Source organism: Phoxinus phoxinus (assembly GCF_949152265.1).
Source record: "Phoxinus phoxinus genome assembly, chromosome: 21".
NCBI lineage: Eukaryota > Metazoa > Chordata > Actinopteri > Cypriniformes > Leuciscidae > Phoxinus > Phoxinus phoxinus.
Genome location: NC_136896.1, coordinates 17,402,732 through 17,429,959, shown reverse-complemented (window position 1 = coordinate 17,429,959; position 27,228 = coordinate 17,402,732). Strand labels below are relative to the sequence as shown.

The 27,228-nt window shown below is 40.3% G+C and overlaps 2 protein-coding genes across 4 annotated transcripts; one reads left to right on the top strand and one right to left on the bottom strand.

Annotated features, from left to right (window-relative positions):
- The first annotated feature begins 1,543 nt into the window (after window positions 1-1,543).
- bhlha15 (basic helix-loop-helix family, member a15) lies at window positions 1,544-3,212 on the top strand. Its single transcript, XM_079595761.1, has 2 exons — window positions 1,544-1,696; window positions 2,133-3,212. The coding sequence occupies exon 2, from the start codon at window positions 2,163-2,165 to the stop codon at window positions 2,715-2,717; it is 555 nt and encodes a 184-aa protein (XP_079451887.1). The 5' UTR covers window positions 1,544-1,696; window positions 2,133-2,162; the 3' UTR covers window positions 2,718-3,212.
- tecpr1a (tectonin beta-propeller repeat containing 1a) lies at window positions 3,194-21,353 on the bottom strand. 3 transcript variants are annotated; one of them, XM_079595757.1, is made up of 26 exons: window positions 21,233-21,350; window positions 20,027-20,262; window positions 19,056-19,238; window positions 17,524-17,646; window positions 17,285-17,407; window positions 16,909-17,083; window positions 16,689-16,789; window positions 16,031-16,132; window positions 14,648-14,796; window positions 13,361-13,911; window positions 13,126-13,271; window positions 13,014-13,034; window positions 12,693-12,848; window positions 11,670-11,819; window positions 11,434-11,591; window positions 10,231-10,358; window positions 10,048-10,150; window positions 9,869-9,965; window positions 9,681-9,760; window positions 9,495-9,551; window positions 7,658-7,832; window positions 7,374-7,509; window positions 7,136-7,228; window positions 5,168-5,274; window positions 4,956-5,075; window positions 3,195-4,875 (listed from the first exon to the last, which is right to left on the bottom strand). In XM_079595757.1, exons 2-26 carry the CDS (start codon window positions 20,249-20,251, stop codon window positions 4,717-4,719), a joined length of 3,618 nt encoding a protein of 1,205 aa, XP_079451883.1. In that variant the 5' UTR covers window positions 20,252-20,262; window positions 21,233-21,350; the 3' UTR covers window positions 3,195-4,716. The 3 variants fall into 3 exon arrangements, with proteins under 3 accessions (XP_079451885.1, XP_079451883.1, XP_079451884.1); XM_079595758.1 differs by having other exon boundaries at window positions 20,027-20,259; window positions 21,233-21,341; XM_079595759.1 differs by lacking the exon at window positions 13,014-13,034 and having other exon boundaries at window positions 3,194-4,875; window positions 21,233-21,353.
- Between the last annotated feature and the right edge of the window lie 5,875 nt (window positions 21,354-27,228).

Genomic DNA, 27,228 nt, shown 5'->3' with positions numbered 1-27,228 from the left:
CCAAGTGCTGATAAACTAACCTACTACTAAAGTGAACCTGGGTGGATTTGCATGAATGAATGTTCAGGTGTTCTTCAGTTGTGTTTATATAGCCTAGTTTTTATGCCTTTTTGTGAGCATGGTTTTGTATGAGGCTGTCTCCTAAGCTCTTTGCTTACAGGCAGATTGTTATCAGTGTAAGTGGTGTATGCCGGAGGTTCCACACTAAATAAACTGAGGGTTGGGATAGAAACTGTTTCCATAGCCTCGGCATTGAGCCCTTAGACCGAAGCAGCGAGTCAGTCTTGCGCTGGGCAAACGCTGCTTGACCAAGGCCATCAGTGATGTGGGGGAGGGATCATTTGAGCTGATAGCTGCTGTGAGTTAAACAGGTGTCAAATGTACTTGTTCCCAGAAACTGTGAGAATGTCCTGTTTGCTCCACACCACGTGTAGCCTAATATGTTTAGAGTGTCTTTATATTATGTGACAAGATCCATATCCAAAGTCCATATCCTCAAAATGGTGACTGGTTTCTATTTGTGCTTCATGCAACACTGTACACAATTAAAAACACAATCGATGATTTGAATAAGAGCAAAATGGGCTGATCTTAATGCTGGTGCACTTAGAACAGGTTCGCTGTACTCAGGTACAAAATAAACAAGTCTGTGTTTGATCTGTCTGATGCCAGTTTATAAAAAGGGTGGTTCTCTGCACACATCTACACTTGTACAAATAAAGTTTCCAAGTAGAAGAGTTTACAAATTTGGATGAAGTTTCACAAAGGACTTTTTATTTTCTAACATTTTGTTCTTTAAACAACCATGGTTCTGGCTCTTTTTACTGTTTATTTCTTATTATTTATCCTCAAATAACAGGATCAAGTAACATTTTTGCTTTTGACACAAACACATGTTCCTAGAAAGTAACATATACAAAAAAAAAAAGAATGTTCCCTTGGTTTCGAATAATTTCTTGAATAAAGAATGCAGAAACCTATAGCCTACTGGATCCTGATGTCAAAAAGGGCAATAAATACAAGTAAAGTACAATGATATAATAATATTAATAGTCTCCAAAGAATTTAGCACAAGAAGACATCACAGTAAAGTTCTGAAAAGTGCCTAATGATATGTATGCAAGGCCCATTTGACATGCAAAGGTCTAGGCAAATATTACACTGTGTTTTAACTTGATAAAGTGCCATGGAAATAGTAAAACCTATCAATTCAATCATGTGCAGGAAACACACCATTGCAATGTCTGCATATTTCTTTCTTGAAAAATAATATAATTATATAAGCTAAATAAACGTATTAATGTTAATAAATAGAAAGTCTCCTAATGTAATGCACCAGAGTAGCCTATGTGATTTGCATTGGCTTTAAAATAAAAGTATGCAGTGCGTTGCACCTGCAGCAGTATCACAGACCGCTTTTATCATCATCTGAAAGCGTGAACAGTTTCAGATCGCTACTTCCGATGCTTGTGCCAGCTCATGGGTGACTCGAGAAGAAACAGATCCCTCCTTTGATTGGCCACAAAAGCGCTACGTGGACATCGAGCAGCAACAGGTAGAGCGCGTGACCGTTATCATTTCATTCTGACTGCGGCTGACAGGACGACAGCAGCTCCTCACGTCAACGAATTATCGCTCTTAGCAAGGCTCTTATCGCGCAAACATCATCTCGAGTTTGGTGGAAATTTATTTTGAGGTAAGCAAAACTTTTTTTTCTTCACCCGAAAGCAGGGATGATTGATTGACAGCTTATAAGACAGCAGCGACAACGTATAGTGACGATGATGTTGCTCACTTGATGAATCTAGTTTACCAGCATGCCTTAATATGATCAACTTCATTTTCATTTTATATTTTTTAACTATTGAACAGAGCAGGTATGAATGAGATGCTACCAAATGGGATACATATTATACCCATTATCTAAAAGTGTGTCTTCAAATCTTGTTAAAAACAAATTTAAGCTTGTCAAGTATACAGAAAGCATTTGAGACATACTTATTATTCATATAGGCTATGAGCAGCATATCATGTTCAGTGTCCACATTATTAAAGCCATTTATACTGATATATGATGTGGGTTTTTTTGCATGTTAATTTCCTCAAATCAAATGTGAATTATAATATTCTAGGGCCTACACCAGGGTGTGGGGGAGTCAAGCATGAAGTCCAAAGGAAAGGGGTCAAAGCGGGGCAGACAGTCTTGGGAAGAGCAGGACGACCCAGACTTTACGCTGGAAACAGAGCCAGGTTCCAGCGAGCAGGAGGGTTCAGAGGCGTCCGTGAGGCTGGGTGGGACGTGGAGAACATTGAGGGGCGAGGGGCATGGTCGTACCCGCGTGGGCACGCGCCGCAGGCGGCAGCACAGCAACGCTAAGGAACGCAACGTCCGCAGACTGGAGAGTAACGAGAGAGAGAGGCAGAGGATGCACAAACTCAACAACGCCTTTCAGGCCCTACGGGAGACCATTCCTCATGTCAAAACTGACAAGAAACTTTCCAAGATAGAGACTCTCACGCTGGCCAAGAATTACATCAAGGCCTTAACCACCATCATCTTGGGCATGTCGAATGCCTGCCTGCCTCACGGCGAGAGTCACATGGAGACTAACGCCTCCCGGATCCTCCAGTGCTATCAGCAGCATCTACAAGAGGAGGGAGAGGAAGACCTGTCCAACTATCTGAGCCACATTCACAGCTTCAGTCAGGGCAGCTAACACACACTGCCACAGAACTCAGTGAGCGCTAAATGACAGGTGTAAATTTGTGCACGCTACATGGATGATGATGAATACCAGCTCTTTAGACTCACGAAAAGGTCCATTCGAGTTTACAAGCTAAAGCTGGTCCATGAATAGGCTCATTTATGTATACAATATGCACAGTTTATAACAACACCTTGCCTACAAACAATGTGGATGTTATTTGCCATCATCTAGCTTAATTGTTAGCTAGTGACCCTTTGGATTATGAAGGGACATAATCTACTGGTTCTTAATGTAGTTCACCCAAAATGACACAAAAGATGCCCATAGTGAAATTGAATGGGGTCCAAAACAACACCGGACCCCCTGATTTTCATTGTATGGACAAATATCTTCTTTTGTGTTCTGCAAAACAGCTTTGAAACATTTTTCATTTTTGGGTGAACTATCCTTTTAAGAGGGTAAGCTTTTCATATTAAAAATGCAAAGCTGTGGAACAGATTTCATATTTATTGAGGACACAAACCATGCACATATGACACTGAGAGGACTCCACGGTCCTTACCCTGTTATTTGTCTACATTTAATAATTTAAAACTATATTATCATTTTTTCCAGTAGTTTCTCTCATGTCTGCATATAATTTCTTTATATGTACAGAAGCAACCTTAAATAATGCCCATAAAGGAGTCACACAATTGACGCAGTTTCACATTAGAACCATTATTACTCATAAATAATCCAAATTTATACATCCACATATACAACATAACAGCAGAATTGGAATAAAACTAACTACCGGTATTCATCCTGATAAAAACCATTTGGAAAGATTGAGTATAAATACTGTTACTTTCTGAAATTTGTGCTGCCTTTAAACAGAATTATACCACATAAACGTCTATGAATGAAATATGCAGACATCCTGAGAAAAGAAATGTTTCACAAAATTGACTTCACATTGCCAATGCAAAACTAAATACAGCTAAAGTGTCCAAACTTGCACTACCATTCAAAACTTTGGGGTCGGTAGAATTTGTTTTCTATTTTTTTATATGTAATTTATTCCTGTGATGGGGAAGCTGAAGCAGCCATTACTCAAGTCTTTCAGAAATCATTCTTAATATGCTGATTTGGTGCTCAAGTGACATGGTTTCATATTATCAATGTTGTGCTGCTTAATGTTTTGTAGAAACCCTGAAACGTATTTCTTTCAGGATTCTTTGATGAATAGAAAGTTCAAAAGAACAGCATTTATTTGAAATTGAAATCTTTAGAAAGTCTTTACTCTCTCTTTTGGCCAATTTAATGCATCCTTGCTGAATAAAAGCATATATTTATTTCCATAAAATCCTTACTGACCCCGAACTTTGGAAATGTGGTGTATTTGTACTGCATCACTTGTGCTGTCTCAGCTTTGAGTAAGAACCATAAATAACCAATAACCTGATACAAGCAGATGATGAAAGTATTACAGAATCTTTTACGACACTGGAGCCGAGCTGCAAAATCCCAGACGCAGCTGTTTGTTTAAAACTCTTTTGTGTGTGATGTTCAATATAAAATGCTTGTAGATTACTTCAGTAGCTTACACTGTGACACTGTGTTTTTGTATTTAATGCCCCTGATTTCAAATAAAGAATTTAAAAAAATAAAAGCTAATGGGCAATCGTGATGTGACCACAGACAAACATTAAATTGAGATAATCTAACCAAAAATGCCATGTAAAAAAACCTAATGACGAATGATGGGAGTTTTAAAAAGGAGAGGGCATTACTGGAAGTGGCCTCATTATCCAAGAGAGCCCTCAAAACAAGAAAAAAAAAATAGTTTGAGCTAACTAAAGAATGTGAATTCAAAATACAGTCATCTACATGTGCGGGTAGTTGAGACGAATGATTTTTTTGAGTGGAAATGATTAGCCTAACTCTATACAAGAGAAGCGCTACAGTAAGGAAACAATTGATGGCTAGAGTAGAGACGGTTAGCTTGAAGAGCTCAGCTGTTTGACTAACAGCCCACTGGGTTTCCGTTCATCTCTGGCCGGTCACTGGTTTGCAGTGGACTGCGTGTTGCCGTTCGGTTGCTTCCATTGTCAGTCAGGGACGGCATCAGGATACGAGGTGCCTCCGTTGCATTTCCTCGAACTGTTATGTGATCCCATCCACCCTGATAGAAACAGATCATTTCTTATTTTCTATCCGTTCTGTACTACTAGTGAACATAGAGATGACATCAGCAGTGCTCACCCCAATGCCATAGTCCCACGAGTGTCCTTCTGGTTCCATCGGCAGCACCCCCAGCCGGCGACACACAGTGCCACAGCTCAAACTGTGACTGCCCTGCACTTTATCTGCAATGATCCACACCTTAGGAAAGACACACACGTCTGGCATTTAGCAGAGCAGAAAACCTAGAATAGTTAGTCTGCAACAACTAGTTACAAGGAAATGGTCTAGACCTGGTCCAGAGGTCCAACGGACACTTTGCGCACATTATTGGAGATGTGCTCCCATGATGAGCCCTGCGGGTAACTGGGGGTCACACCATGTCTGTACCACAGGTTACCTGCTCATACAAAACCACACATATAATAACTACCATAGCAATTATTGCCATTTTTATTTGACAGTTTTAAATAAAGATCATGTATAATTGCTTTAATAGCCAATTGCTTTAGACTGCACAGTAAGCATGGATTCTTCTAGATTACATTTTTTAAAATAATTTTGATGATTATGGCTTGCAGCTTATGAAAACCCGAAATTCAAAATTAGAATATTGTGAAAGGTTTTCATAGCTGTAAGCCATAATCATCAAAATTATAACAATTAAAGGCTTGAAATATCTCACGTTGGATGTAATGAGTCTATATAATATAGTAGTTTCACCTTTTAAGTTAAATTACTGAAATAAATAAACTTTTGCACGATATTCAAATTTTTCGAGTTTCACCTGTATATATATATATATATATTGTAACTTAACCAAAGTATCCTTGTTACATCAGAAATTGATTGTTCGTGTTTTAATGCATTATATTCTCTAAAGGTGTAAGAATGAATAAATAAGTATTAAAGGTACACTATGTAGGAATTCCGTTTTTGTCAAACAGCGACCCCTAGAGTCGCTATGGAGTACTTGTAATGTCGTAAATACCACTCACGCAGAGATGTCTCTGCACTCACGGCCTGATCCCCTCCCCCTGTATACCGGTACCTGTTCAGTAGGATGGAAGCTGTAACAAAATAAGGTGTGGCCCCTTTAAGAGCTGCGCACGCCCTGTTGAACTGTCGGCAGTCTGTATTGTATGTGCGCCTCGAACACCCCATATATGCGGCGCCGGGTTATTTCTGTTTGATGCTCATTCTTATCCTATTTTTGTTTATCAAGTAACGCTGTAGACGGTAGAATGTGTGACAGACAGTTACACAAGTTCGATTGGGTAATAAAGTGCAAGTTGTGAGATGCCAATCGCCTCCGTGAGTGTCTGGCCTCTGTAATAACTTCCATCTGTGAGCCTATCTTTCCCCCTGATACAACGCGTTACAAAGCGTCGGACATCGAACAGGCACAGATAGCCTCCGAAGATGTCTACTAGTCCATCAACAAGAACGCCAGGTAAGCATCGCTGTTGCATCCATTGCTGCTTTTTAGCTCTCGCCAACGAGTAAAACCCTGACCGAGTGAGACTCTTGTCCGGTTCCTCACACGGTCAGCTTCCGACCGTGTTTTCTTCATCGACTCTCGTCTGAAAGAAAACACGTCTGAAATGCGTGCTAGTTGCTTCCATAGAGTCTATTTCATGGATTGTTGATATATCTGACGTCGTGCCGTAAAGCAAGTCGTGATTCTCGCAAGATTTGTCGGGGGCGCCACCTCTCAAACTTGCATTGCTGTTTTTTCCAGCAGCCCCCCCCACCCCCCCCACCCCACCCCAGCTTTGATATAGGGATGATTCGCCCTACTACGAGTTCGTTTACCATCCTAATGACTTTGAAGCAGTTATATTAAGGTACAATTCTTGCATAGTGTACCTTTAAAAGCCTGGCTTCACAGACAGGTCTTAGATTAAGCCAGGATTAGGCCTTGGTTTAACCAGGACATTTAAGTAGCTTTTATAACTGTGCCTTAGAAAATAACATTACTGGTGTGCATCTTGAGACAAAACAATGGCACTGACATATTTTAAGATATGTCAGTGCAAGTTGCGTTCAGTTAAAACAGCTCAAACATGCATTTTAGTCTGGGACTAGGTTTAAGCCTCGTCTGTGAAAACGGGGATAATGTTTTATATTATATGCATTATAAAGTGCATTACAAGGCATAATTAATGCATTAAAAATACTTTTATTATGTGTTAGCACTATATTCCAGTCGCCTCTATAGTATTAACACCTTTTTATCAGTATGATGTGTATAGGTGTACCATTTTCATCCACTGTGTATACAGACGTCCTGCCCACTGACACCTGTTTAAGCTTCTGTCCGGTTGGAGAAGGGATGTGGTACCAGCAATCTCCTGCAAACAGATCAAACCTTTGTAATGCAGAAATACCACAGGCAATGCTGTGAAATCAGCATGACAGGAATGACTTGCATTAAAATGAGAGAAGAGTATATTGCTGCATATTCATGGGGTTTGTAATAGGTTATTATTCCCTCACCTGCCAGGTTCTGAGCGGACACAGAGCCCCTATAGAACGCAGAGCCATCCTTAGCGATGGCCCAAACCTGGTGAACGCCACCTATGGAAATCGACTTGAAAGGCTGGTCAGTTCCCACATGCAACCATGAGGACCCCTGCGAGCAAGCCACATCATCAGTCAGGATTACATCATTCTAGGAAACCACTCACAGTGATAATGCTAAATAAGTTCGTACAGTATGGAAATTACTGAGTGCTAAACCAAATAGCGGTTGTCTAGAAAATCAGGAACTTGGCACTTACCCCAGGTGTCAGTGAGGTGACACCCAAGCGGCACAAGACGTCTCCTTTGTTGCTGATGGCCCATAATGGCACCTGTTCCACTATGCTCTTCGGCCCACAAGGCAGGATTGTAATGTCACTCAACGCTATAGGCGGGACTTCCTGCCAGGGGCCGGTTGTTGTGAGTTTACACTTTCTAAGGTGAAAGAAGAATCGAATTTAACCAAGACAAAAATTGTTCCTTTACGATTACAAAAATATTTTAGTAATTTTGAGGAAGTGCACCAACCCTGAATAAATGTTTAATTATATGCCACTAAACAGAAGTACTAAAACAATGCTATTTTTGGTAACATTTTTAAAAAATGTATTGTCTTTTTTTTACCATTTATTATTAAAAACAACCTAAACTTGAGCTTTAAAGCAATACTGCAGACACCAAGATATATCAGAGTACATATTTTGCCATTGATTAGTAGTTTCCCTACTTTTGAAAAGTTCCAGTCACCACCTTTTTATCAGTTTGATGTGTAAAGCCATTCATCCACTGATACAGAAAAGAAAATTTAACGATTAAAAAAGTTATTTTGTCATTTTGAGGAAAATCACCAACCCCAAATAAATGTTTCTATACATGCTACTAAACAGAATACTAAAACAACACTTATTTTGATTTGCTTTTCTTGTTTTTTGTTTCGTTTAGTTTCTTTTTTACCACTTATTATATAACATTTTTACTAAAAAATAACTCAATAAATTCTTCCAAATTTGAGTACGCTGGTAGCCTGGGAAAACCCAGACCACTTCCGGCAAATTTAGATTTGCTCTGCAAGTGGGTCTGGCAAAGAGCCCATTGAAACCCATTTCCAATCCGTCGAAATCGCGGCACCAATCAGAAACGTTGGGGCGGGCTTTACACGATGACGACAGAGCAGAGACGGTGACGCAGATTTTGTACATTACAAAGATGGATGCCGCCGTGGAACATCACAACATCACTCGTTCGAATCAGCTATCGCATCTGTTTCAAGCGTTTTAAAATTTTAATTTTCGTTAACACAAACAGAGAATTGCTGAAAGTCTCGAGATGTTTCTCCGACACTCTGCATACGTCATGTCATTCATCGCTCTGATTGGTTTTAGATCTATCCGACGTCCGTTGGTGACACCCTGTGGAAATGAATTGTCTATGGAGCTTTGCCAGACCCTAACTCAGTTACAACTGAGAGTGGTCTGGGTTTTCCCAGGCTAGTACGCTGGTACTGCACAGGCAAAACACAGATTTTCAAAAACCTTTAACAGAATCGTATGTCATAAAAATCCTTCATTTACAGTGAAGTAAATAACAAAAGTTGCACTATTAACAAGAAACTATGCAAGACATTTAAATCGATACATAAAAATAAAAAAATTGATAAAATTCCCAACAAGGACAATAGATACCATGATAAACAGAGCTGGAGAGAGCTGACTATGAAATCAAATTTGACAAATCTTGTTTTTTTATTGGAATACAGCAATATTTATTATAAATGATTTATCCGTGCACACATAATAAAAATGATTCAAGTGCCCAAGTAATCTGTAGTCAAAATAACTTCCCTCCCTTCCTGCGATCACATCTTTTCTCTTCTCTGATGATGCGTTCATGAGGGCGGGACAACCTGTCACTCGCATGATGTCACAGCAATAGCAAATTACAATGCTCAAACAATCCAATCAAGTTCCATCCTACTTTTTGTCTTGTTCGTGAAGCCATTTCACTCGGATATACAGTACATCACAGTAGGGAAGAAAAGACTATCGCAACTTCTGTTTTATGTCGACTTTAAACATTCACTTAAACAGCGCTACATACCTTGCCCAACGCCTGCGGCGAACAAAGTCCTTCAATGTTTTATATCCGTGGTATGACCTAGAACGGCGAATGTTACATTCACAAAAAAATTAATAAATAAAATGAGTTAGCTTGCTCTCACACGTGGTAATACTAAACCTGCTGTGTTTACATGCCCAGGTAATACAAGAGACTAACATAACTTACGCAGGAAAGTCAGCTGCATACTGCCAGCCCTCTCTGTCTGTCCCTCCAGCCACAGCATAGTCAACAGTCCAGTCTGACACCTGCAAAGTATCAACACATTCAAACATTTGCTGCTATAAAGCAACTTCCTTGTCAATTTCAATGACAACTTATTTATGTATTGGGAGAAAATGGATAATGGCACAAACCCAAGTCCAGTGGGGGGAGGGTGGTTTAGTGTTGTTTTTAGTGCACTCCTTCAGACCGGAGGCATCGCTCCACATGTAACGGTCAGTAGGGAGACCCCTGGAGGAGAAACAGTGAGGCACAGCAGTGAGCGTACTGAACACTTCTGGATTACAAACATCATGCTCTAGTCTATATTAACCTGTTAGTGTAACCAGAGACAGGATTCCAGCGCTGGTTCTCATAGATGTAAACACTCTTCAGATCAGTCTGTGTGTAGATGTTATCTGTGCTGCCTGTCATACCTGTATGTGTGAGATAAACATGTAATATTACTAAAATACATGAAAAATTATTGGTTTAGAAAGAAAAGTGATGCATTTACCCTGAAAGAAGCCTCCTCCATAGCCTCCTGTGTGGACCCAGGCGGTGTGGTCATAGCCGATCCCCCACACCACACCAAGACTGTTGGACTCAATAACACGCAAATGCCCTCCGACTTGACGCCAGAACCTGTCCATGATAACAAAGATTTTGGTTTCCTTTTTTTCTGAGAGCAGTCATTTTTGCCTATTCATGAATTCATTGCTATATGGCAACAGCGAGACAATGGAGAAACGTAACAGGGTGATGAATATACACTATTGTTCAAAGGTTTGGGGTTAGTACGTTTTTTTTAAAAGCAATTAATACTTTTATTCGGTAAGGGTGCATAAATTAATCAAAAGTGACAGACTTTTACATTGTGACAAAAGATTTCTACTTCAAATAAATGCTGTTCTTTTTAACTTTCTATTCATCAAATAATACTGAAAAAAAATATCATGTTTCTACAAAGATATTAAATCAGCAACTGTTTTTAACTTTGATAATGATAAGAAGTGTTTCATGAGCGCCAAATAGATTTCTGAAGGATCATGTGACACTAAAGACTGGAGTAATGATGCTGAAAATTCAGCTTTGCCATCACAGGAATAAATTATGTTTTAAGATATATATTAATATAAAAATCTTTTAAATTGTAAATGCATAAGAGAGCATAAGAGAAGACTATCGTTACTAAATGTTACTTTAAAAACATTTAACGATCCCAAACTTTTGAATGGTAGTGTATGATTAATTCTCTTTTGACATCTTCAAAATATGTTTCATCTATGTTCAACATTTAGCAAATGGGTTTTGTCAAACTTTAAGTGTATTTTGGTATCAGGTGATGATGTGGATTTCTGACGTTGTATGATGGTAATACAAATTATTATTATTTATTTTTTCCATAAATTTAGCTTGGTGTGCTGGTAACAACAGCAGTATTAGTGACAATATTCTTCGGAAAATGTGCATTAGAGATTTGCTTGATTTTAACACTTAAATAAATAGTTTACATCGGAGACAAGCCCAAAAATTTCAATTCTGGCAATGGACCATTTGAAGACTTTTATAAAATTAAGTTTAAAGCTATTATAAACCTTAAAAGAAGAAAGTTTGTAAAAAAACAAAAACAAAAAAAACATACAGATGTGGTCCCCTATTTGAGGAATCTCGCATATACACTTTTTCACATAAAATCAATCCATCATCTGATTCTTACATCTGATCACATGGTGTAGGGTAGGGAGATGCCTCTAGTTCTTTCGATGGTTCGCTCACAAAGATGTCACCTTTACAGGTGACTGACCAGATGGCTTGTTTCGAGGGAGGGCCCTGAACACCTCTAGAGTCACAGCAGGACACACTGAGCAGAGCCAGCTGATAGGATGAACAGACTGTCAGTCAAACAGCAAGGAAATCACAAGATTTTTCCAATGATTCATGCTCTCTCCTTACCCAGTCATACATCTCCAGCTCTGTGGCAGCAGCCAGGCGGATGGGCCATCTCTGTTTGGTTCGCTCTGCTGTATAGATAGCAAATGTGTGTTTGGAGTCATTCAATACTGGCACCAGGATTGTCACTTCGTTTATGAACACGTGGAGATACTGGACAAAGAATCAAAGCAAAATAGAGGTTGAATTGATCAAATGTGTCAATCTATACTACATGAAAATCACTTTAGAAGCACAGCTTAATTTCTTGTGTAGATGCACCACTGTTCAAAAGTTTGAGGTGCAGGAGATCAGCAGAATAAATAAATAAATAAACAGAAAATAGTGCGTGAATAGCAGTTGGCACTCTTGGCTTTATAAAGTGACACGAACGCCAATTCCACTGAATTGTTCTTCTTCAAACCGTTGACTTGTCACCGTCTGAACAACATTCAGTTCAACATAGAAGTTCCTCGCCATAGAAAAGCACCTCTTCAGCGGACGGAAGAAGGCGGAGTCAGAAGAGCTCACTGAAGCCACTGATTATATATTGTTCATCTAAAGCATCACTGAAATAATGATTTCTTATTTCAATTAAAAGTTATGTTCTGATCTATTATTCTTTATTACAGTTATATTTTTCAACGATTCAACAACATTACAAAGTGAAACTATTGCAGGCTTTTTTTAATTTAAAAAATCTTTCTGGTATATTCCAAAACTTGAGAACCACTGGTTTAATGCATCCTTACTGAATAAAAGTGTTAATGCCTTTAAAAAACTTGATAAAATATAAAACTAAAATCCAAATTTGTTGAACAGTGGTGTATTACCCATTGAAACATGAAGATGGGTGGGACATATCAAGGGCTTGTACCTTTGTGGCATTATTTTAAAAAAATTTGTACGTTTTCCCAGAAGAGAAAAAGCATATGTATATTATAAATAACTATGTGCTAAAATAGATCTTTTAGTAGTACACTGGCATCAAAATGAATAAACATGGATTTTTTTTCAATAAGGGTCTTCTCCTGTATGTAAGATTACCTTCTTCTCATCATTAAAGGTGTAGTAGATAAACAGAATTCCATCCTTGTTGCCCTCTGCTCCTGAGAACTGCTCCAATGCAAACTGAACATCCACCCATTTATGAGGCTTCCAGTCTCGCCACCACTGCATGGTGCCTTTCTTCACCCACACAGACTAGAAAGGACAGGAATCAGCGTGGATTATCAAATGATACATTTTCTTGGGGTAACTATTCAGTTCTACCTAGCTGAGGGCCACTGTGACAGCAACTGACTGCTTTGACTATCAACTATTTTTACTATTCCGACTAACTCTCGGAGTACTTGTATGGACACTTACTGTTGCTATATCAATGGCAGTCTAGATATAATCCAAAAAAGATACATGACAAAACTGGTTAGTATTGATGCAAAGATCAGATGAGGTGAACCGTTTGGTGTGTGAGCACTACCTGTTCAATGGCCTGCTCATAATGCATGAAATTCTCCATTTCTCTCTTGGAGCGCTCGCTGAGCTGCTCGAATATCTGTTTACGCCATGCTGCAGTTTGAGCAGGTGTGATGGAGAGAGACATGGCCTGCATGGAGGAGTTCAGGGCTGAGGAGACAATCACATTTGACACGGTCAGGGACAAAGTGAATCATCCAATTCCATAACGCGGATTATACACAAATGACCCAGCTGACCTGTGGATGTAGATGAGTGGAACCAGTTGAGCTGTAAGTGACAGTCGACCAAACATCCCCCGCCACTGACCCAGGCCCATTTTGGATGCTCATCTGGCCCATAAGGCTCCTCTAGGGCCAAGTTATAGGTTGCTACAGAGGACAGGCTGCAGGTTTCAGCTGCGTCTACTCCTGGTCCGGGTGAGAGGTGCGTCTGGGCTTCCTCCAGGTCCACATTGCTCCATTGAGGGTTCAGCCCACCTGATTGGCTAGGAGACAGAACCTGGGCTGGGGAAGCCCTGTCCTCTACCTCTTTTTCTGGGTGATCCTCCTCAGGTATAGATGGGCCAGCTGGGGGGACGTCACGACGACTGATCTGGCCTTCACGATCAGACACAAGCTCAGAGATGAAGCTGTCACTGGTCACTTTGGGGATGCGTGGTTTAGGGCTGTCTCCCATTTCAGGAGTTGGGACAACTCCACCCACAGCTTTTTCAGTCTCAGGGTCTGCATCATTCAACACTGATGCCTGGGACTCCAAACGCACCTCACCACCAAAGAAACAACCAGCGCTGCGAGGTGTAGTGACACAGAATGTTAACACGTACAGTACCATAAGTTATGAATCAATGAGACACGTTTATATAATTGATATTTTCGTATCATTTGATTGATCAAAAATAGTCAAAAGCATTCAAATAAGTGTACATTTTAACCTGCGATGTCAAAGCACTTTTCAATATCCATCAATCCAGTTTACTAAGAGAACATCCAATGATATGATCTAATCCTTCTTAATAAATAAACAAATAAATAAATCTTTCTAGCCCCTCTAATAAGAACTCAATGGGAAAACTGTCATTATAACACTTTAAAAAATACCTATCATTTAATGAAAAAATATAAATATGATTTTCTATTTTAAAAAAATAATACCTGACATGGAATGAAAAATATAAATATTATTTCTGTCACATATGACAATACATTGCTATTTAAAAAAGAATACATAACATTTAGCGAAACAATTCTGTCACATACATGCATAGTTAATACATTGTCTTTTTCAATTACTGAATTAAAAAGAAACATCTTTCTCAAGTTTATTGTTATTTTCAGAGATAAAGGCTGGTCAGTGCTTAACTGTGCAGTACTGTCATAAATACTGCAAAGTGTACTAACTGCAAATATTCCTCCTTGAATGATTTACCTTCATTGACTGGTGGTGACTTTTTTTTAAATGCAACACATTTTTGCACATTATACACATATCTGTTCTACATAGGCTAAAGGCTGAAGCTAACTAACCTCTGAAGGCTGCAAGCGCTGGCGCTTGAATGGGAACGGTCACTATCTCTGGGTACAGACACAACCTTCCAGGCCTTCCCGCTCAGCTCGCTGGCAGTCACACCCTGACGGAAATACACCGCCCGGTCTTCAAAACCAATACCCCACACCTGAACACAGAGACACATCGGCCTTCAGAGATCTCTGTGTAATAACTGCTGAAATGGGTTCAGCTTTATTATTCTCACTAGAAACACATACTCAGATGAATATATGAATATAGCAGAATAACAGATCAATATTTGTACATTTGTGAGTGATATGTTTCCATTTTCATATAATGTTTTCATTTAATCAGTCTGCCGACAACAGGAAAAATGGATGAATGAAAGAAGTGTTCATCCATTTTGTGTCTCTGTACAGACTTCAGAAAGATGCCAGCGTTGAAAACAAGTGGATGTTTGATTTAAATGGTGTCCTGGATCGCATCGGAGTATTATAATGTTTGTTCAGAGTATTTTTAAACTTTTGTTGAAAAATGAAGCAGCCAACTGTACTGTATCTGACAGCAGTTGCATCACAAACCATAAGTAAATTATTCATAATGCTTGCTTTATCTGTAAATTATGGTTTTACATGGATATAAACGTACTCATGTGCAGTAGCGAGTGGGCATTGATACGGTTTCCTATGCAATGACGTTAACCAATCATAACAGTGGCCGTTTACTGATAAGCCTTAAAGTCCCTCTGTGGTGAACATCAAGCTTTTAATGTTGTTTTTATGTCTATGTGGTGTTTTTAATATGTTTTAAGACAAGCCATGTACAAATGCATTAGTCAACATCATTGCTGAGTATTTTCTCCTTAAAACTGCAGTGAACCAAAGACAGTCTCAAAAAATAGGTTTGAAATCACTGATGTTTCTCAAATCACAAACTACCTTGTAACCAATCACGTCAACGTTAAAGGACAAGTTCGGTATTTTACACTTAAAGCCCTGCCCCTGTTTTCAGATCGTTTCTGATGAAATAGAACGGTTAAGATTGAAATTTGGACACATGCTGCTGGTCCGAGAATTTTCGGTTTCTGTGGTCCTTATTAATAATAAGGTTAATAAAAAATACCCCCCAAAAAACTTGTATAACAATAATGGCAGATGATTCCAATGTATGTGCAAAGTTTCAAGAGTTGAGCATGTTAAGGGCCCCAAATGTGCCCGAAATTTTTAAAATATTTCTTTACCTTAGAAAAACAATTAGGCCATTTGTCCTAAGGGCTTGGGCCCTAATAAAAAAAAATCCATGTCATGGCCCCTTTAAGGGTGAACCACCCATATGCTTATTCAATGGAAAAAGTACATTAGAGTCAGGAATTAATGAGGTAACTATTACTAATCTCTGACCTGGTCATTGAGACCCACGTTGATCATGACCATCTCTCCAACCATACCTATCCAACCAGAGCCACAAGGATTATGGGAATTCACACCCCGTCTAAACCAGACCTATTAGAAATAAGAAGATGAGGAAAAACAAGCTAAGTAACAACAAAATAAATAATCAAAACAAAAAAATATGTCCAAAAATACAGCAAAAACACTAATATAGTGAAATAGTACTACAACAGTTTCTGTTTTTTTTATTATTATATTTTATAAAAAATCATTTATTCCTGTAATGGCAAAGCTAATTTTTCAGGAACTGATTCATCAGAAATCATGAGAAACCTTATTATCATCAATGCTGAAATATTTCTGTGGAAACAGAATTTTTATTTTGGGATTATTTGGTGAATAAATAAATCTAAAAGAACAGCATTTATTTGACCAACAAATCGTTCGCAACATTTTGAATAAATGTATTTACTATCACTCTAGATATTTAATCTTGATAACTAATTTGATATCTAATATTTAAGATTTTGCTTGGATAACACAATATGAATGAATAATATACTTTTTATAATAAAAATAAAAAACTAAGCAGTATTACTAGTGGTCTCAGATTCTAGACCCAACTCTATGTGCAAGTGTAACTATATTAAATTAAAATAGGACTTACTTTATGATCTTTAGTGACAGCCCACACTACATTCACACCAACCGCAACGTGTACGGCTCCAGCTTCAGGGCTTGGCGACTCCACTGTGACCCATGATGACCCTTTGATTACAGTATTATTAAATATAGACAGGATAGAAATACTTTATCTACTCAAAACATTTATTAAGGTTACAAATAGTAACTTGGCAAAAGTGAATATACCACACCACAGCACTCACCATTGAGACAATCTCTGCCGATGCCCTCTCTGACCATCAGATTACCCTCCCACAGGACGGCCCACACCAGGTCACCCGGCCCACAGCTGATCTGCACCACCTCCCCTGGAACGGGCACTTCCTCCCAAAAGGAGCCCTCAGGATTATGGTGGTTGATGTCACACCGGAACCACACCTGCTCGAATGTACAAACAAAACATTTTTGGATCCCTTTTTATGGATAAATGGACATGATTCAACTTTTTATCGGTGTTCCAAGAACCAATAATGCATACTGTACCCTATGTATAGAATTTAAAAGTGAATAAATTACAGGAGCACAGGGTGTTGTTGGACATGGGACAGTATGTAAGCCTGGAATGAACTGAGTTCTGACCTTTCCCTGCAGAGAGACCGCCCACAGTGCCAAACACCCTCTGGGCTCCTCAGTGATCTCCCAACCACCACAAGTGATGTCATTAAACGGGTCAGGAAGAGACTCCGTCTGCTCCGAGGGAATCTGCTCTCACATATAAAATTCACAGACACATAGAGACAAGTTTTTCATCAACATTAAAGACAGCCAATGAAGATAAGATATATAATTGCTCTCAAAACCTTTGTACTGGTACACACCTTGACCCATGTTTCCTGTGCCTTGTACCTTCTGTATCGTAACCATCTGCGGCGACGCACGCAAGAGTTCCACTTTTTGTCTTTTGTATAAGTGGCTGGAAAATCAATGGCATATGTCCATCCCTGAAAACACACAGAAGATCAGTTATATCAGTTTTAAGGGGGCTTTCAGACTGCCAGTTTAGTTCGAAACACAATGAAAGCTGTCCTGCACATCGCGGTACCGAACCTGAGACTACCTGAAGTTGTTCAGCAAGTAAAATAACATTTGCATGTTTTTTAGACAATTTTGATACATACATTTTAGTGCTGTCAAAGCGATTAATCGCATCTAACAGAAAATATTTTGTTTACATTATATATGTGTGTGTGTATTTATATATATATATATAAGAGTGTGTGTATATATACTGTATATGGACATACATATTTGTACTAGGGCTGTCAAAAGATTAATCACATCCAAAATAAAAGTTTGTGTTTACATAATATATGTGTGTGTACTGTGTAGAATTATTATGTATAAATACACACACATTCATGTATATATTTAAGGAATAATTGCCTTTTATATACTGTATATACATTTATATAATTTATATTATATATAAATATTTTATATATAAATATAACCAATTTTTCTTAAATATATACATGATTGTGTGTGTTTTTATATATATATATAATTATACACAGTACACACACATATATTATGTAAACACAAACTTTTATTTTGGGTGCGATTAATCTTTTGACAGCCCTAAACATATATATATATATATATATTTATATATTTTATGTATGAATACATTATATAAAAGTAATATATATATATATATATATATATATATATATATACACTTTTATATAATTTATTCATACATTAAGTATATAAATAACATAAATACACACACACATAATATAACAATATATATACACAAACATATATGATGTAAACAAAAAAATGTTATGTTAGATATCGCTTTGGGAGCACTAATTAATTTACAATTCCACCTTACACCAGTGAGAGAGCTCTCTACCCATATATTGGCTATCCAATCATGTTTAAAGAAGAAAAAAGAAAAGGAAAAAGGACGGGGGAAAGAAAAAGGTGTAGCAATGGGAAAAGGAAGGAGAGAAAAAGTAAAAAAAGGAAGATGAAAAAAGAAAGGGACGGGGAAAAAGGAGGAAAAGAAATGACTACCCTAAAACACTCCAAACTGAAATTATTAAAAATAATTTTAATCATAAGTTTTGCTTGTCTGTAGGTGTGATTTGTACACTCTTTGTAAGAAAACCACATTTGTAAAAAATAAAAATAAAAAAGAATAATAATAATAATAATATATATATATATATATCATAACTTATGTATGCATTTTCTTCATATATTAAATTAAACCGACAAGGGGGAAGACAGTGGTGACAAGTTTTGTCACTCTGCTGAACACAATAGCACTAAATTAATAATAATAACAATAAAAAAAAACTATATATTGAGTCCAAAAACTCTTAAATGCATCAATACTGACCGCTTTTTCAGTGTTCTCTCCTCCAAAGTTTTCATCCACATACCAGTCCGCCTCCCACTCCCAGTTGTCAGAGGGCAGCTGAAAGTCACCCAGAGGCTGGTGCTTCAGCCCTGAGACATCACTCCACTGCCAGCGGTCACTGGGCAACAGCCGGTCCGAGAAGCCATCCACAGGGTTCCACCTCTGTGAGGGAACAGGAAACAGTGAGTCTTATTCATTATCAGGTGCTCTAGGGTCAATGACAAATAAAAAGTGTTTACAATAAAGTCTAGTTTAAAACTATGTGCAAAGTTCAAAGAATATACTCTTTGTATTCATGTTGGTTTCGAGAAACATTTTTCAATTTAATGACTCTGAAAATGTAATGTGGCGTAAACATCAAATAAAAAGTTATATTTTCATATACCTTGAATAAATGTAAGAGAACAAATCGTAATATTTTAAATATATATATATTTTCAACATATACTTTCTAGTCATCAAGAATCCTGAAAAAACTTTCTACAAAATTATTAGGCAGCACAACTGTTTTCAATGTTTCTTGAGCACCAAATCAGAATGATTAGAACAATTTCTGAGGAATCACGAGACACTGAAACCTGTAGTAACGGCTGCTGAAAATACAGCTTCGAACTCACAGGAATAAATAACATTTTAAAATACATTAAAAAGCAAACAGTTATTTTAAATTGTAATATTATTTCACAATATTACTATTTTTCCTGTACCGTATTTCTGATCAAATAAATGCAGCCTTCAGGAGCATAAGACACTTCTTTCAAAAAACACCTTTAAAACTCTTACTGACCCCAAACTTTTGAATGGTAGTATGTGTATAATATATATATATATATATATATATATATATATATATATATATATATATATATATATATATATATATATATATATATATATATATATATATATATTGACCCACATGTAAGTCTGTATATTGCTATTGAGCACACCTGGTTTTCATACGTCTCCTCTTGGTAGCGGATGGGCACATCACTGGCATGGACATTCAGGTAGATGTTGTGGTCACATGCGATGCTCCAGCAACACTGCTGCACAGCTGTGATGCGCTTGAACTCCAAATGGGCATCGCGGCAATATTCCCACTGCTGTCCAGCTGTGGAAAGGGAATAAACCCTCCCGTACACATCAACAGCCCAAAGGAGGGAGCTCGGCATGATGCACCCTGCTGCAACAGACAAGAGAAAGAGATCTGCAGATCAACAAACACCTCAGCATCAGTTTGTGGCTACAAAAAGTGTTTAGAATGAAACAAGGGCTCCAAGTTAATTACTCTCAAATGAAGCAGAATTTCCTCCCTACTCTTTCCTCTGCTTTGTCAGCTGTACTGATCTGCAAGCTGCCAAAACACTGAAGGAGACCTGTTGAACACTGTTATTTTGTTGCCTCTTAAGCTATAAATAAAACCCACGATCCCAGCAATACACAATAAACTCCATAAAGCTCCAATTAAATCACAGACCAATCTTACAAAACAATGTGGTGATACCATGTTAAAGCATGTTACTTATAGTATTATATAGTAATACCATGGAACTGAATGATTGCCATATTCAATTACTAGGCTATATCAACATAGCACTACAAGGTACTTTAAAAATACAATCATATTAGTACTGTAACTGAGCAAGTAGTAACGTTAATTTGACAGATCCTATGGTAAAAAAGATATTAATATGATACCATGTAAAAAAAAATGGTACAACCATTTTATTTTTGTACTTTATTTGTTAGTTTAGTACAATATGGTAAAAACGTTACTGAAGCAAATTATCCAATGAGGAACAATACGATATTTCGAGTTCATGTGAGCGCTTGTTTTTTGATCAAGGTAACGTTAACGTAATACCGGTTAACTTACTAGCACGCTAGCTAGCAATGACAGCACATAAGAGATATAAACATGTAGAGTAACGTTACTTCACAACAACATATTATATGGGGAAAAACAATAATACGACAAGGATACAGTCAGAAGAGAAACATATTGAAATGAATGACTGCACCTGCCTGTCTTCCGCAGTGACAGGTGCATGTAACGTTACATTAGAATAGGGATGTAACGTACATATCCTAACAGTTTTGCACTCACACAGTGTGACAGTATATCAGCTGCTGTCCAGCATAACGTTACATACCTTATCTGTGTCAGGGTGTAAGCACTGTGCTTATGTTGTCATTTTGAGACCATTCAGCTTTGCGAAATCGGTTTGTGATTTGCCCGATGTGTAGACTCAGAGATCCCAAACAGGAAGTGGTAAGAATAGTGTTGTGTTGCACTGGCTTATTGGCCCGGCAGGGGATGCCATTAACTCATGTTCAAAGATGATGAGATGATGGTTCCTTCAAAGCGTACACCACCCATAGACAAGACACCACCTCACACGGTTTCGCTTTCCCACCCAATAAACTTCTAAAATGTAAACACGTACTTAGAAGATGTCACAACAGAATGTTGCGAGGCAACACAAGTAACTATCGGTTGGTGTGCAGTGATATCTAAGCTATTGGGCCTTTAAAAAATTAAATACAAAAAATGCTTAGTCAGATTTTAATATATATATAGGCCTATATTAATGTGTGTGTGACGGTCTGAAGGGATAGTTCACTTAATTTTTTTTACAATTCTTTCACCATATAACTTACTCACCCTCAAATTGTTTCAAACCTGTTTGCATTTCTTTCTTCTGCTGAACACAAAGGAATTAATTTGAAGAATGTCAGTAACCAAACAGTTAACTGGTCCCATTGACTTCTGTGGCACCCCTAATTGTACAACTGACTACGCCACCCCTTGAGCTAAACTGGTTAGTGCAAGTGTCAGAGCAAGGGGAACTCTACTCCAATAAAATGTACAAACACAGGTTCGTAGAAAAGTATAAAAATACAATCTTTATTGAGGAATGATATTGATTGAAGGTGTTGGTTGGTTTAAGAAAAAAATAAATAAAACAAATTGCCATAACTAGGGAATACCAAGCCCTCTGCACAGGAGCCAGTAAAACAGTTGTGAAAACACTAGGGGAAGCTGAGTTCACACTACCACCGGTGAACAAAGACCTCACTTTGAAGTAACATACACTGCACACTCACAGCACTCTAATAAATAGGGTTTAAAAGACATTAAGGTTCACACTACACAGCACTGCAAACTTCTTCGTTAAACAAAAGAAAAAGGGAAACTCGCTTTCCAGTGAAGCTACGCTGGCTCCAATAACACAGAGGCTGGTTACAAACAAAAAGGGAATTGGGCCTAAAGAAAATAATAATAAATAAATAAACCCACTCTAGCCTGTGACGTACAACTCATACGATCACACGGTAACAGCTACAGCCAACAGGCTAGAGGAAAACAAACAACCAACAAAAGGGAGAAAAGAAAGAAAAGAAAAAAAAAACTAATAAAAAAATAAACTATACTATGAGCAGCATCCACAATCACACAGTATGGAGAAATAAATACGGGCAGAACATTATTCAAGACATACCTGTCGTAGCATTCACAGTGAAAGGGGGAACACGAAGTTGAATATAAACATCCCACTGCAGTCACAGTCTCCAGTTGACGCTTATTATCCGCGGACGTAGTTTGGCACTACTTTGCTGTGATTCGTTCGCCCATACATGGTCAACCAGGAAAACAATAGCGTGCTGCGGCTCAATCAGCGTCAGCTCCTTCACGCACTATTAAAACAAACATTCACTTGGCAACCTAACCCGCAGTGAAGAACGACAGACAAGAGAAACGCTTTTCAACATACCTCAACACTCAAACAGCATCTGGATCACTGATTCACCACACCAGAGCCAGCAGTACATTTACACCATCCCAGTCTAAGGGCACCAGGTGTTTATAAGCCTGCCTCAATCGCGTTTGACGGCTTACTAAATACCCGCTCCACCCACCAATTAGTGACGTGATTAAACATAAAACTGAAAGAGAACGAGAGTAAACCGAAGGGACCCAATCCTAACCAGGCCCACAGGCTACATTCCACCCCCTCCAAGTGAATCGGCGGCCCGACGATGGCAGTTCACACTCCAATACTCTGGTCAACAACCTTTGGCAATATCCCCTCCTCATTCCCCATGGAAATGGCTCGAGGGAGCCGGTAGGGGTTAGGGTGCCGACCTGCCGTAGATCTAACAGAGCGTCGCAGAGTCATGGTCACGTCTTCAGGTATAGCCTCCATTTCAGCAGGAGCGAGGGAACTGGGTGAATCTAGGGCCTCCTGGATCTCCTCAGGATGAAAAATGACCACCTCTTCCTGCTCTTCCTCTTCCCTGACCATAGGGTTAGTGGGTAAGTCAGCTTGGCTCGTGGAAGGAGTGGCCTCCTCTGCCATTGACTGTAACCCTTCTGGAACAGCCCTCAACTCGGACCGGTGCACCTGCCGGACTGGTCCTTCTCCATCTCTAGGGGCCACAGTATATACTGTTCCAGTCCCAGAGGGACTCCGTAGCACCCGAAACACAACAGAGTTCCAGTGATCTTGGATCTTATTCCGTCCAGGCACATGGTTACGCAGGTACACCAGCCTCCCCTCTTCAAGTCCAGGATCGTTCACATTGTCATTATGACGCTGGTTTCGTCGGCGTATCAGCTCATCTGATCTTTGCCGGACATGCTCCTGGGTCACCCGCATACTCTGTTGATGTTTCTGGATCCAGTCCTCCAAGTTGCCGGCGTCCTGCACTGCAACCCCAGTCCCGAGCAAGAAATCCACGGGTAGTCTTGGATGGTTACCGAACATAAGATAATATGGAGTGTGCCCAGTAGTCTGGTGAGGTGTCGTGTTGTAGGCAAAAGTCAGCTGTGGCAAATGGTGGGGCCAGTGTCGTTTCTCGGCTGACGGTAGGGTACGCAACAGGTCGTGCAAGGTACGGTTAAATCTTTCACACTGTCCATTACCTTGGGGGTGGTAAGGGGTGGTTCTACTCTTCTGGATGCCATACATCTGACAGAGTTGTTTAATCAAGATGCTTTCAAAGTTCCGCCCCTGGTCAGAATGGATACGGCCTGGGGGGCCGAAACGATGGAACCACTGCTGGACCAACACTTTGGCCACAGTGGAAGCCCTTTGATCTTTGGTGGGAAATGCTTGAGAGTACTTGGTAAAGATATCAGTCAAGATCAAAACATTCTCCCGACCATCGCTTGCAGGTTCCAAAACTGTGAAGTCGATAGCCAGGATCTCATTTGGCTGGGTAGCCTGCAGTGTCCCCCAGTAGGCACGAATCTTGGGCTGGACAGCCTTCCCCAATACACACCTTTGACATCGTTGGCACCACCGTTCAGTATCCCCGGTCATATTCGGCCAGAAGCACCGGTCCCGTAGGAGCTGGAGAGTCCTCTCGGTGCCCTGGTGCCCCTGATTATCATGGACACTATGGAGGACTTCTTCCTGCAAGCACTGGGGAAGCAGCAGCTGGAGTATCTCCAGGCCTTCACCTGGGGAATGAATGAGGCGGTACAATACCCCTTCCTTCTCGACTAGGCGGTCCCATTGACGCAGCAGCGCCCTGCTGGGGCGGGACAACGACTCACGCTCCTCAGCTCTTGGACGGCGACCTGCTTGATGATATTTGCGCACCGGGCCGATGACTGGGTCAGTCTCTTGCAGCAGGCTTAGGTCCTGAGATGTACGGCCAGGTAGCGCCACCACTTCTCCACAGTGACCCTCGGCGGCAAGGGGCTGGCCCATACCAGCCAGGGCTCCCAGCAATGGGACGTCTGTCCCAACAGCAAAACGGTCCAGGTATTGCCGGGATAATGCATCAGCATTTTGGTTGTTCCTCCCTGGGCGGTACTTGATAGTAAAGTTGAATGATGCGAGTTGAGAGGCCCACCGCTGTTCAGTCGCCCCCAGCTTGGCAGTCTGCAAATGGCTCAGAGGATTATTATCTGTCAGAATGGTAAAATGATTCCCCAGCAAGTACTCTCTATACTTTTCTGTCACTGCCCATTTCACTGCAAGAAGTTCAAGCTTCATTGAGCTATAATTCTCCATGTTTCTCTCGTTGGGTTTCAACCCTCGGCTAGCAAAGGCGATGGGGCGAACCTTCCCGTCACACTCTTGAGAGAGAACCGCCCCCAAACCCCCGTGGCTGGCATCTACTTCCACAATAAAGGGCTTTTTAAAGTCAGCATAGGCCAAGACTGGGGCAGAGGTAAGTCTCTCCTTCAAAGACTGAAATGCATTCTCACAAGCATCATCCCATGCTGTTGTTAAAGGAACCGGAGGAGTCTTCCCCTTCCGCCTTGGTCCACTGAGCCTCCCCACAAGATGGTGTAATGGGGCTGAAAGCTTAGAGAAGCCTTCCACGAACCGCCGATAATAGCTTGCAAAGCCAAGGAAAGATCTCAAGTCGGCCAAGTGGGCCGGGCGCTGCCACTCCTTAACCACCTCAATTTTCGCAGGGTCAGTAGCCACCCCATCAGCAGAAACCACATGCCCCAAATAACTCACTTGATGCTGGAAGAATTGACACTTGGGCAACTTAACTTTCAGGTTCTGATTTTGAAGGCGAGCAAACACTTCCCCTAGCCGCTCAAGATGTTGTTCTACTGTAGTGGAGAATACAATCACATCATCAAGGTACAGGAGAACTGATTGATGACGGCAATCTCCAAACATGCGCTCCATAAGGCGCTGGAAGGTGCCTGGAGCATTGCAGAGCCCGAATGGCATCCTATTAAACTCAAAGAGGCCAAACGGGGTGCAAAAGGCAGTCTTTGACTTATCTTTATCTGCCATTGGGACTTGGTTATACCCACTTGCGAGATCAAGGGTAGAAAACCATCTTGCCCCAGACAGGGCATCTAAGGACTCCTCTATCCTGGGGAGAGGGTAGGCGTCACGACGAGTCTTGGAGTTCAACTGCCGATAATCCACACAGAGACGAAGACTCCCATCTTTCTTTGTTACAAGGACGATGGGGGAAGAGTACGGGCTGTTGCTTTCTCTTATAACTTGGCTATCTAGGAGCTGTTGAATGTGTGCCTTCACAGTCTCATACTGAGAGGGCGGGATTCGTCGGTAGGGCTGGCGGACTGGGGCATCATCAACTAATGGAATCTCATGAGCAATCAGAGAAGTACATCCCAAATCTCCATCACCCTTGGAGAAGATGCTTTCGTACTGGGCAAAGAGGGCCTTGGCTTGGAAAACCTGCTGTGGAGCCAGCCCCTCGAAGTCAGGGAGGATAGACTCAGGGACACTGGAGGAAGTGATTGCCTCCTGGATAGAGACATAAGCGCTACACTCTTCCCATGAGGGCTCAACAGCGACTGGTTTGGTTCCAGCAGAGGTCGCCACCACTGCTTGCACAGTCCCAACGACGCGACGAGGGGAAAGCCACACTTCAGTACACCCAACATTAACTATGGGGGCATACAAAAGACCCTTTTTGGCAGAAACCAGGGTGGGAGACACCAGAAGACCTTCGGGCAATTGTCCATCTTCAAAACCCAACGGCTCAAGCAAGAACTCAGCGGTCTCGAGCTGAGGGCATGTAACTGGAACCATAGTCAGGGCACCAGCCCCAAGGCAGATCGGAGACTTCCCTTGGACTTTAACCTTGAACGGCTTGGGGGCGTTGACGAGGGTCTGGATCTTCGCACAATGTCGCAGGGCCCGTTGAGCTGCTGGGGCCGCCGACTTAACCGGAGGGAAGTGGAAGAGCTGTGAACCATGCTGCTCAAAGAGAACCCTGTAGCACTCTGAAAGTACATTCATACCCAATATTCCAGGGGTAGCCACCTTACGGTCTTGGAGGGTCACATTCGGTGGGTCCCTGACAATCAATACCCCCCTCCCCGGAATACGCTGTCCTAAAACGACCACATCCAATTCAATATAGCCAGTGTAAGGTATGTCTAGCCCGTTAGCTGCCTTAAGGCCTAACCACTTGCAATCTTTCCTCTGCAAATGACTAAAATGCTTACTAAAGAAACTCTCAGTTACAGTTGTAACCATTGATCCAGTGTCAATTAAACAAGGGACTGTCACACCTCCCATAACCACACTCAACACCGGGCATTTACCCACTAACTGTCCAAAAAAGGACGGACATGCAGAGCCAGAACCCATCCCTCCCAGTGTGCGGCTCTGTACACTGGGGGGTTCTAGTT